The sequence below is a fragment of the Tenrec ecaudatus genome, chromosome 15 (genome assembly GCF_050624435.1).
Source record: "Tenrec ecaudatus isolate mTenEca1 chromosome 15, mTenEca1.hap1, whole genome shotgun sequence".
Lineage (NCBI taxonomy): Eukaryota > Metazoa > Chordata > Mammalia > Afrosoricida > Tenrecidae > Tenrec > Tenrec ecaudatus.
The window spans coordinates 22,010,178-22,022,034 of record NC_134544.1 but is presented as its reverse complement, the minus strand read 5'-3'; the positions used below and the strand labels follow the sequence as shown (position 1 = coordinate 22,022,034).

At 41.6% G+C, this 11,857-nt stretch overlaps 1 protein-coding gene across 1 annotated transcript; it reads left to right on the top strand.

The window, feature by feature from the left end:
• Nucleotides 1-1,438: 1,438 nt before the first annotated feature.
• On the top strand, nt 1,439-8,231 carry DYNAP (dynactin associated protein). Its single transcript, XM_075532871.1, has 4 exons — nt 1,439-1,516; nt 1,674-1,751; nt 5,135-5,215; nt 6,448-8,231. The coding sequence occupies exons 2-4, from the start codon at nt 1,695-1,697 to the stop codon at nt 6,769-6,771; spliced, it is 462 nt and encodes a 153-aa protein (XP_075388986.1). The 5' UTR covers nt 1,439-1,516; nt 1,674-1,694; the 3' UTR covers nt 6,772-8,231.
• Nucleotides 8,232-11,857: the final 3,626 nt, after the last annotated feature.

Here is an 11,857-nt window from a genome sequence, read left to right as displayed (position 1 = left end):
TCTTTCAACACATTGAAAACAACTTTGCCCTTTCTGTACTGCTTTTGGGAAGTTGCTCATCTGTAATATAGTAGACTGCCTTTTTTTTAAAACGAGAGAAGTCTGACTACTTTTGTTAACATGTCAGATCATGTTGAAGTGTTATCCGATAGGACCAAGTAACGCATTCAGATAAAATGAGAGCAACATTGAATGATCAGGACGAATTTGTAATGGCCATAAACTAAAATAGTAACCATAATCTACCAAAGTCTGCAAGGGTAACATCATTCATTTGTTTAATAGGCCCCCAGGCTTGAAATTGAGTTACAGACATTTTTTCTCATGAATATATTTATTACTCACAAGAAGGCATGTCTGTTCTTGAGCTAGGCTATGGGTGAGTCTGTTAATATTTTGGAAGTACATGTCACAAAACCTTGGATTCACTTCAACGCGCTGTACAAAAACCGTGTCCAAAAGTTGATGGCCTACAGGGACCGGAGGAAGACAGCTCGTTGAAGTTGCTTATTCTGTGTTGCATTGTTTTCTATTCATTGTCACATGGCACTGACAGAGCAACAACTCCAGACTGGTGTCAAACACCGCCTCCACCTTGCATGATGAATCATGCCCGCATTGCCCTGTAAGAAGCTGAAAAGTTTTGAAAGACATTCTGTGTTTTCTCCTGCTGGCCTGAAAGCTCAGGATTCCTCAGAACCGGTGATCTTAACAAAAAGCATTAGATGACTGAAGGCAAGATAGAATGTCCTAAGGGTAAGACATGAAAAAATAGTAATAATTTATAAATTATCAAGGGTTCGTGAGAGAGGGTGGGAGGGTGGGGAATGGAGTGGAAAAATGAGGCGTTGATACCAAGGGCTCAAGCAGAAAGCAAATGTTTCAAGAATGATGATGACAACAAATGTACAAATGTGCTTGACACCATGGATATATGTATGGATTGTGAAAAGAGTTGTATAAGTCCCCAATCATTTTAGATTTTTAAAAAAAGAATGTCATAAGATGCAGGCAAGATGTACCGTGGGTAATCCTTCATTTGTGAAACCAGGAGTGATTGAAAGGGCGGTATCTCCTATTTTTATCTTTAATTATAGCTAAAACCAGTTAATTACTCTCTGGTTTTGTTTGCTTTACCCTTTCCCATCTCCGTAGAGCAGAGACTTCAATCGGGTAGTGGATTTTAATCACCGTTCACCTAAATTTATCATGATCCAGTCATCACAAGATTAGTATATCATTGCCCATCTTTGAAATGAGTCAGCACTATAATCCCTCCTTATACTTAACTGTACAACTGTGTAATATTCACAAGTAAGGAGTGGCCCATCGTGGGTTTCTTTAGAAGCAAACACTAAATTCCTAACCTGTGAGAAATCAAATTTTAGTGATTTCAAATAAGAAGGCAGACATAAGAAGAGTGAGCATCTATATCTGCCCAGAAGCAGCTAATCCTCCTTACAGACTAGAGTATTTTCTGTGCTCTGCTTTTTGAAGCAAGCAGCTATTTTTATCGGTGTGTACTCTCTGCTTGAATTTGGGGAAAGTTCCTGAAAGAAAGTAACTTTCAGTTCACCTAACCCATACTGACTAAGTACAGAATTATGAACTTACCATAAACCTAGTATTTCCAACGTCTCACAAAAGTTAACATAGACATATTTTGGTTGCAGCTGTAAGACGGGAACCTCAGGATGAACGGAAAACCACAGCAGAAGGCGGGAGATATTGAACAAAGTGGGGCTGAGATGGTGAGTATCATAAATACCTTTTCATTATTTCTCTGTCTAATGTTCCTATTTTCAGTACTCCATCTCTCAAGAGAGTTAGCTTGTTTTTATTCCCGAGGTTTGTAAGCACAAGATGAATGAAATACAGCATGCTATGATTAGTAATTGTAAATACCGAGGCATTTATTTATTATATAGTGTTTTCCCATCATTTGGAAATTGGATCACAGATATCTTGCCTGAATTTTGATGTCCATATGAGAAACTTTATATTCAAGGCATATCAGTAGATAAAATTTTAGTAGATAATTTAAAATGTTATGTGTAAAGCAGAAATGAATAATATTATCCGGAAGCCTACTTATTTTTGGTCCTGACAACATGTTCCTTCCTTTTTCCTCCTTATTTTTTTCATGGACGATCTGAGTCCCTGTCATTGTAGTCAGCATATATTCAAGGTTGTAATTGGTAGGAGATGCCTCACAGTGTGTGCGTGTGTATGGGGGGAGGAGGGGTATGCTTACGACGCTACATTACAAGTCATGCTCTTAGAACTACAAGAACAGAATTAGAGAGGCTGTGTCATTCATTATTGAAGCAAGTTCTTCCATTCGATAAACAAGGCAATGGTAGAATCAGAGTTTGATGTCCAGGTTTCTCTCATAATATCTTCTGTTTATTTCAAAAAAGTTAACTAATACATATGTTCTGGACAAAAGAAAATACACTTTATAGTTCACTGGAAGGCACGGAAGAGAAGGCAGAGACAAATCAGACCCCCCAAAAATCAAAACAAACAAAAGCAAAGAGCTTTACTTTGATGCTCAGATTATTTGCAACTTTAAGATTCTATCTGTGACCTGTTCAGGGAATTCCTGCCTAGACCACAATGAACTCAATTATGTGATGCCCCCTGTTTCCAATCAAGCTGAAAAATGTGACTGTTTTACTCCCAGGTATGAATACATTTACTAGAAGCACTAGTGGATAGAGGTCACTAGTAACTGAAAGGTCAGCCGGTCGAATCCCCATCCACTCTGTGGGAAACATCTGCTGACTTGCTGCCACGAAGCTTGCGATCTCGGGAACACTGCGGGGAAGCAAGTTCTCTACTGGGCCCTAAGGTTGCTGTCAAGCGTCAGTGACTTCCTGGCAATGACTATACGTACTCTGACTTCCTTCTCTTTTCTACACATATTACATATGATTTATGGATTCATGTCTAAAAAAACCAACTTTCTGCCATTGAGTCTATATCCTTTATGCACTTTCGTCCACTAATTCAATTGTGTTTTCAAAAAGCTATGAAACCTACTTTTGATATTGTGAAGAAAAGCAAAAAAATAGCATCCACATTTTAGTAATCTGACAGGCAACTTATACAGTCTCTTTTCTGTCCCCCAAATGGAATGTAGAAATATTCAGAAGTTACTTTCTGTTCTGTTTTGAAAATTGTTCCCTAAGTATCACATGCTTACAGTAGAACATGTATAAAATGCGGAAAAGTACAACAAAATGGATTTTAAGCTCGCCTAGGACACCATTAAGGAGCACTGGTGGTGTAGTACTTAAGAGTTGGGCCGCAATCGCGGAGTCGGCAGTTTAAAACCACCAGCAGTTCCACTTTCTACTGTGCTGTGTACTCCTGGTTACAGTCTGAGAAACCCACAGGGTGTCGTGAGTCACCATGAACTCAGTGCCAGAGAGCTTTTGTTTTTATTTTTACACTGCTCAGGGAAGACCACTGTTCATATTTTGGTCCTACTTGCTTCTTCTTTGTGTGTTTTCAATTTAAATAAAAGTGGCTTTTATTTAAGCTTTTATTATACTTTCTTTTAAACCACCGGTAAATAAGGAACGACTAGATTTCACACATAGAACTTTGCATAGCTGACAGTATCTGTAATTCATGAAGAGTCACCACCTATGGGTAACTGAATTTTCGGCTGGTACTCTTGAAACTTTCCATAACCAAATTTGTTGACTGCAGGCCATGCAGGGTTTTTCAGGCTGTGCATCGTTTATACAGGAGCTGACGGCCTCCTCTTTCTTTCTTGGAGAGGTTGGTGCGTTTGAACTGCCAACCCAATGGTGGAAACTATCCAAAGGTCATTTTTAATTTTCATTTTTATGTAAATCATTTTGTTGGGGGCTCTCACAGCTCTAATCACAATCCATACATTTGTCCATGTCTCCATCATCGTGTTGAATACCTTTTCTTTCTGCTTGAGCCCTTGGGATCTGCTCATTTTCTCCCTTTCTCATGAACCCTTGACAATTTATACATTTTTTTCATGTCCTACACTGACTGCTGTCTCCCTTCCCCCACTTTTCTGTTGTCGGTCCCCTGGGGAGGAGAATATATGTATACCATTATGATCTGTTCCCCCTTTCTCCCCTCACCTTCCCCTCTCCCTCCTGGTATTGCCACCCTCATCGTTGGTCCTGAGGGGTTTATCTGTCCTAGATTCCCTGTGTTGAGAACTCTTATCTCTACCTGTGTACATGCTCTGGTCTAGCCGGATTTGTAAGGTAGAATTGGGGTCGTGATAGTGGGGGGAGGAAGCATTAAAGAACTAGAGGAAAGTTGTGTGTTTCATCAGTGCATCCTGACTGGCTCATCTCTTAAGAGGTCATTTTTTTCAATTAATCTTTTTATTCCTCCACAATTTCATGGTTTCCTTCAGACAAATCCCAGATAGTTATTGCTCAGTTTACTTCTCAGAATTTTGTATGCTTTGTTGCTACTGAGACCAGCACATACTGAGATATACAATTGATGCCATATATTTATATATATATATTTTATAAATAGCACATTTAATAAGTAATTAATTTTGTTCGATTATATTGGCTATTATTTAGGTTTCTCTCAGTATATAGTTATATCACCTTCGAAAAAACCAAATCAAACAAAAAGACAAGAACAATAGTTTTGTCTCCACATTTCCATTACTATTATGTACAGATAAGAACATGTAGAAAAATACTACTTCTCATGGTGGTAGGAGATATGCTGTACTTTCAACTTTGATATATGTTCCTGATGTCAGCACTGAGTATGATGTTGGTCACTTTTTGACATGAAAATTCTTTATTACATTTAGAAATTATTTTTTTCAGGAGAGTGGGGCAGAAACAAATGCCGAACATTTAAAAATTAGCCTTGGAAATCTACTGAGATGATAATTGGATTTTCTTCCTTTGGCCATGTATTGTGAAAACTATATTAGTAACTTATGTCATGAAGCTCATTTCCAGGTTTCGGATTCTCCCGCACTACAGTTGGAGTCACGTTTTTATTTACTGGATACTCTTTTGTTCCTGCATAAAATGAACATTTGTTTTCCTTAACATTCTGAAGTTAAAATAACCTGCTTACTCTCTTTCCTCTTCCTCTGCAGTTACCCATAAACCCATATGGTACAAAGGAAGGCTCACTCTGTGCTTGCAGATGGCACCCCGCGACTCTGCAGCCACAGTGGGTAAGTGCGGAGGGGAGCCCTGGGAAGCCGGGCGTCTTCAGAAGTCTTTTGGAAAACTATTGCAATAAGACAGGACTTCTTGACTCCAATATTCGTTCTCCAGGTCTCCCATCTTCTCACCCCTTCCTCCCTGTGTGTCTTCCTCTCTCCTACACATCTTCCACACCTCCAGGCTACAATATACTGGCAGCACCTCGGACATCTGTTTCCTGCCAGAGCTAACTTTTTGCAATACATTTTTTCCCTGAGCCTGATTAAGTTCCCCTTATTGCTGCTATTAGTTAGATAAATTTAATTGTAAAATTCCAATATCTAATGTGGGAAAGTGCAAGTAACAGGGAAACAATGAGGAGGGAAAACAAAGGAAAAGGCCTGTAATTTTCTAGCTCCCAAAGATCATCGGCTGGATGGATTTCCAATCTATTGGTAATACTTTTCTACTTCACTCATTAGGGGCCATTAGATCATTTAATTTATCCCGAAATATTTATTGCTGCTGGGGTTAGGTGCCATGGTATCAGGTCAGAGTCCTATGACCTCCTCCCAGGCAGGGCCATGGCAGAGCCCCTCCGTGCGGTCCCTAAGCCATCCATCTATTGAGGGCCTTCCTCTTTTTCACTGACCTTCAACTCTGCTGAGTGTGATGCCCTTTACCAAGGACTGGCCTCTCCTGATAACAAGTCCAAATCACATGAGTGAAAGTCTTGCCATCCTTGCTTCTAAGGTTTTCGCCGATCAGGTTTAAAGAAGTACACAGACCTCTAGGTTCATCTTCCCCATCTGTCTACTCTGGAAACCTGTCCACCATGGGCGACCCTACTGATATTTGAAATACTGGTGGCATCGCTTCCAGCATCAAAGCAGCACACGAAGCACCACCATACAATGAACTGCAGACAAATAGTGTCTGAGATAAGTCATGCAATATCTTCTTAAGGCAACGTTTTTGTTATTTGAGATGAAATATGTTGGACGTTAATAAGCATGGTAACCACAAAAGGGTTATTTGTCCTCATTGGCTGTGGGTAAGGTATGTTTGGAAGTGTCTTTTTGTGTGTCAGAGAAAGAAAGGAAGAGGGAGAGGAAGAGAAAGGGCCCCATAGAATTCTGTGTCCCAAATGAAACAGCGTTTTGATGTAATGTAAAAGGTTAGTCTTAGTCGAATCAAAAGAAGTCCCCTATGTCACTACTGCGTAATATGTTCAAATGTTCACTTTTTAACATCTTGGCAGGTTACAGCAAAGCCGGTGTCACTCTGGAAAACCTTTCTGGTGTGTCTGTTGGCCTGTCTACTGGCCACCACCCTGGTAGCTCTGGTCTTATATTTTGTCCACTTTGGCATACTCACCAACAATACCACCGTAATCGTTCAGTCAGAAGGAAAGTCGAATCATGTCATCTGCATCTCTGGCTCTGCCCCATCTCCTACCTCGGGACCCCAGCCTGGATTCCAGCCCACCCCCGAGACTAACCAAAGTTCCTCTACGGAGATGCCTCCACCTGCTGTGGCGACAACAGCATGGGAGCATGACGTCATCATTGATGGAGACAAGTGATCTTTTTGAACCCTTAGTCCTCCTCAATTGGGATCAGTGCCTTTTCCTTGAACAAGGCCCAGCCAAGGCTTCTCATTTCCCGTCATACTGTTCCAAGATATTTGGATTCCCAACCTTTTACTTACCTTGCTCAGTTGTTCCCTGGCTTTCCATATGCTGATGACTCAATCCCTCCGGGGGACTTGGAAAAGAAAATTTCCAACTGATCCTGACTGACTCATCCAGGATAAGCACCGGATAGTTTTCCACCCCGACTGTAGAAACACCCGCCCTTAACACTACCAAGGACTCTGCTGTCGAAGAGATCTTTGAGTCTGGTTTGACTTTTTTGCCTGCATGCGGTCCTTGAGCATGTATGTGCTATTCCACCCACCACTGATGTAATCTCAGTTCTCACATACTTTGCTGCTTTCAGTACTTTACCCATAGGGACCACCACTGATGCTCAGTACAATGGATTAAAAACCTGCTGAGCATTACAGGTGAGTATCTCTTCTTACGGAGTTCAGAAATGGGAAGATGGCTGAGTACTGGAAAAAATGAAGAGACTTTGAAAATTGAAAAGTGCACTTAGGGAAAGATAATTAAAAGAGAGAAGAAGGCTGGCTTAATAGAATTTAGAACAGACTACACACAGAAACATGTCAAACGCAAACCCTGCTTATAAATACCTGTATGTTCTCCCTGATATTGCCAACATTATTCTGCATAGTGTGTATATTTGCTTCATCTCCAAGTTACTGTAAACTGCTACGTCTAAGATTTGAATGTGTCAGGGGCTTGATACTGTAACTATGAGGGCACGTGGTTCATAATTTTCTACGAAACATGACTCTTGTTAAAGGTATTCGTACTTTAAGCAACTAGCCCTCAGTAGATGCACAGTTCCCAAGCTGGGAAGTGATTGAATCTTAAAAAACCCTTCCTGGCCCACCCACCCCCGGTCAATTCTACACAAGGAGGCAGAGGGTTCCAGCAACACAGTGCTCTTCCTCCCAACCCCGGTGTCGGTATTTTGTATCAAAATGTGTCTCTTGGGTTTTCTGTAGCTTTATAATTGTATAATTTAATAAAACATTAAAATTGTCAACAGAGGATCCACATGTGACCTCCTCCCTGGGAGATGGACAGCAGAAAAGGGGGGGGGGGAGGGAGACTCTGGATAGGGCAGGATATGACAAAATAACAATGTATAAATTACCAACGGCACATGAGGGAGGGGGAATAGGCGAGGGAGGGCAAAAAAAAAAAAAAGAGGACCTGATGCAAAGGGCTTGAGTGGAGAGCAAATGCTTTGAGAATGATTGGGGCAGGGAATGTGTGGATGTGCTTTATACAATTGATGCATGTATGTATGTATATGTATGGATTGTGATAAGAGTTTTATGAGCCCCTAATAAAGTGTAGAAAAAGAAAAGAGGAGAAAAAAAGAGAAAATGATTAGGGCAAAGAATGTACAGATGTGCTTTATACAATTGATGTATGTATATGTATGGATTGTGATAAGAGTTGTATGAGCCCCTAATAAAATGTTTAAAAAAAAGAAATAAAAAAATTGTCAACAGAGTTATAGAAAATGTCTGAAGAAAAGCGTGTTTCCATTTTATGTTATCTGATGGTGATTTTTACCATCGTGTTTTCTGTGTCTTGTAGGAGGTTCTCTTTTTCATTCAAAATAATTGGTCCTATCATCAAACAATTGACCCTAAAATACATAACTTGAACAAGCATTTGACAAAGTGCTATGAAAACAGGAACTGTGCAAATTCAATAAATAAATAATCACTCTGTTTTAATGACTTACTCAACAAATATCAAAACCATATATAGATAAGAATTATTATGTCCTGAATGCCTTCATTGAATTTGAATGAGATTAATGATTTTTAAAAAATCTTTCAAGAAGACTTTCTATAAGCATATTTGTCATTTTTTCAAATGCCCTCCTATCAGAGCACAGTTTCCAACGTTAGCTGTTTTATGGAAAAATATTTGATGGAACATTTTGTTCCCCAAATAGGCCCATTTGTCTACTCTGAAATGCTGTTGGAACAGGTAGCTCCATGGGATGGCCACAAGAAACTGTTTGAAGTTTAAAAGCTGTCAAATAAATTCACAGAATATTGACTTTCCATTTAAAAAATGTACAACGTAGTGTGCAGTCCAAAAAGTGCTCGAGTCTTTGGAACTTTCTGTCCTTCCCCCTGAGACGGGAAGGAATCTCCGAGTTCTTCAATTGCCACCTGGCTTCTCCTTCATAGTCATTGCGGTGCTGTTAGTTGAAGGGGGTTGTGGTCAAGGGACTCCTGTGTGTGAAGTCGCGCTCCTCCTTGAGGGCTTCAAGGCGGGGCCTGTCAGAAGCAGATCACTAGGCCTGTCTTCCAAGACGCCTCCGGGAGGGTTTGAATTGCCCACCTTTCAGCTCGATGTCAAGTGCTTAATCAATTGTGGCACTCAAAGAATAAAACCACGCCCACTGGCATGAAGACCCAAAGCAAAACCATGCCAACTCATACGGACCCAGAGGACAGGGCTGGACTGCGGTGGCCATTTTCCAAGACAACCATTGTGGACAGGAACAGAGAACCCTGCTGTGCCACCCAGAACCCACTGACGGTGCCATCCAAAGTTTTGTGGTATCTCATGCTGCCTTTCACCACCTCCGTGCTTTCTGTGTTTTGTAGGAGGTTCTCTTTTTCATTTGAAACAATTGGTCCTACCCTCAAACAATTGATCTTAAAAGCATATGCCATACTCATTTTTGTTGTTGTTGCTTTAGTTACGCCTTGCATTTGCTCTGATTTCATATGATATTTGTATTTAGCAGAGAAGATGAACTTGAATATGTCTACCAGGTCTGGTTGATCAGCGGTTTCCCCCTTCAAACTGACATCAGTGTCCTTATGAGAGACCCAACTCCAGCTGGCTCTTGGGTTGGACACTGTGCAGAGTTGTTTGGGGGCCCCTGGTTTGTCCCCCAAAGCAGACAGAGCCTCATGCTGCCCTCAATTTCCCCCCTCTATTTCCTCTGAAGGGCCAATTCTTCACGGTACTTGTCCTGATTGCTTACATAGCATTCAAATCTGTATTTTTGCACGTAAAGGGGAATTTTTCTGTGGGAAACAGAACCAGGAAGAGAGTGTATTCAGAAAAACTCTCTACATTTATATGTTAAGGAGTCTGAGAGGTCAGGGTTCCCGTGGTGGTGTGAGGATTTTCCAGTAGGTAATACCTCTGTTCTTGGCTTTGCAAGAGAAAGAATGAGTTTTTATGAAGGACGGGAGAAGTTTCAGGTTTTACAAGTTTCGAAAGAGTACAGGCTATTTCAGAGAATCGTGCCACACTGCGCGGTAGCTGTGTGGAAGTTCACAACTGGACACGAGCCACCTCATGAAACAGCACACCCACACATGTGAACTGAGACCAGAGAGCGTGCAGCGTGGCCTGAACCTTCCCGCCGCCAGGGTATGTCAAACCTCCGGCAGGGAGGCGTGGTTGAAGGTATTGATTGACCCCATTGACTGAATTAAGCCCACCTGGGTGATGGGCTGGGCCAGGACCTAGTGTGGGCTGCCAGGTGTACCATCTACCTAGCTACCTAATAGAGAGAACCTTCACATTCCTGGGCCGGAGACGTGTTCCGCTCACATGTTCCTAAGTAAAAGTCATTACCTTCCATTTCCTCCCATAATAATCCCAGACTTAAGGTATTGTTTGCAAACACTTGGTCGCTCACTATACTCTTGAAGGTCAACTATTTGAAGGCTGTCTCCATAAAGGTTATCTGCCATCAGACCCCATTGTCTATCCTACCCTAAGTAGGGCCTACTCCTGGAGAAGAGTTCAAAGACAACTAAGGTCAAGCGAGCTCAAAGACCAAGGATAGGCTGCCATCTTGACTCTAGAGCCCGCCCATCTTGTTAAATATGCGCCTTCCTGCCACATGTATGCTTCTCTCCCCTGCCTATTGCGTGTCTAACCCTAGCTCCTCCCCTTGGGGTCATGTGTATGCCTCTTGTGCAACCCTTTCCTGTTATATCCGTGCTTACTGTGGCCCGCTTGCCCAAGATTACATAAGCTTGTAAGAATACATTAACTTCTCTCTCTGCTCCAACCTGGTTCCTGAAGCAATCACTCAGGTGAGTCCTGGCATGTTTTATCTTGTCTGGAATGATTTTTACTTATGAGAATGTGAGTGGAACATGTCTCCAACCCACCAACGTGAAGATCCCCTCTGTTCGGTAGCTAGATCAGGGACAAGGGACAGGGGGTTGTCCCTCCCATGCCTGCGAAGGCCCCCTAGGGGAGGTTGGAAAGGAATCAGGTGACCATTAGACACATATGAAGACCCCCTCAGTTGTACAACTGTCCCCTCAGACCCATTTGTTTGTGGGAAGGTTGGTCCCCCACATTTCTCAGCACGAATCAAGGAAAGTATTGTATTACATTGTCCTGAAATTCTTGATCAATAAATTGCTATGTAAATGCTAAAAAAAAAACACCAAACCTTTATCATGTGACTCAAGAGAAAGCACACCAGTGGAGGAAGATCACAAAGGAGGAATACAAATGTGGTGTGTACATGCCATCCATCTTTTCTAGCAGTGGCATCGATGTATACTTGGCTTGCCAGACATCTTTTAAGCAGACCAGTTACCCACGGCCATCAAGTTAATTCTGACTCATAGCCAGCCGATAGCACAGGTGTTTCCACATCAGCTACGTTTGCAGGTGCCCCAAATGGAAGACGGCTTATCTTAAACATCCTAAATCATTGCTTCTTACTTAGCATGTAGCGAGGACACTTGGGTCAGTTAAAAGAAGGTTCTGCTCTAAATGACAGATGCCTAAAATAGTGGAATTATAAAAGATGTGTCATCATTTTTAGGCACCGTCAAGTGAGTTTAGACTTAGAGTAAGCCCATGTTGTGACAGAGTAGAACTGCCCACAGGACTTTCTTGACTGTAATCCTTACAGATCGGAATAGAGCAGACAAAATTGAGTCACCGGGGACAATAAAAAGGATGACAAGAGGTCACCAAGAATAAAGAAGTGAACAACTGGCCAGGGACCAAAACTATCAGA

Bases quoted from the DNA above. Each gene is read 5' to 3' on its own strand.
- DYNAP (XM_075532871.1), top strand. From the start codon at position 1,695: ATGAACGGAAAACCACAGCAGAAGGCGGGAGATATTGAACAAAGTGGG. The intron at 1,752-5,134 runs GTGAGTATCATA...CTTCCTCTGCAG, and splicing joins AACAAAGTGGGGCTGAGATG to TTACCCATAAACCCATATGG. The intron at 5,216-6,447 runs GTAAGTGCGGAG...ACATCTTGGCAG, and splicing joins CGACTCTGCAGCCACAGTGG to GTTACAGCAAAGCCGGTGTC.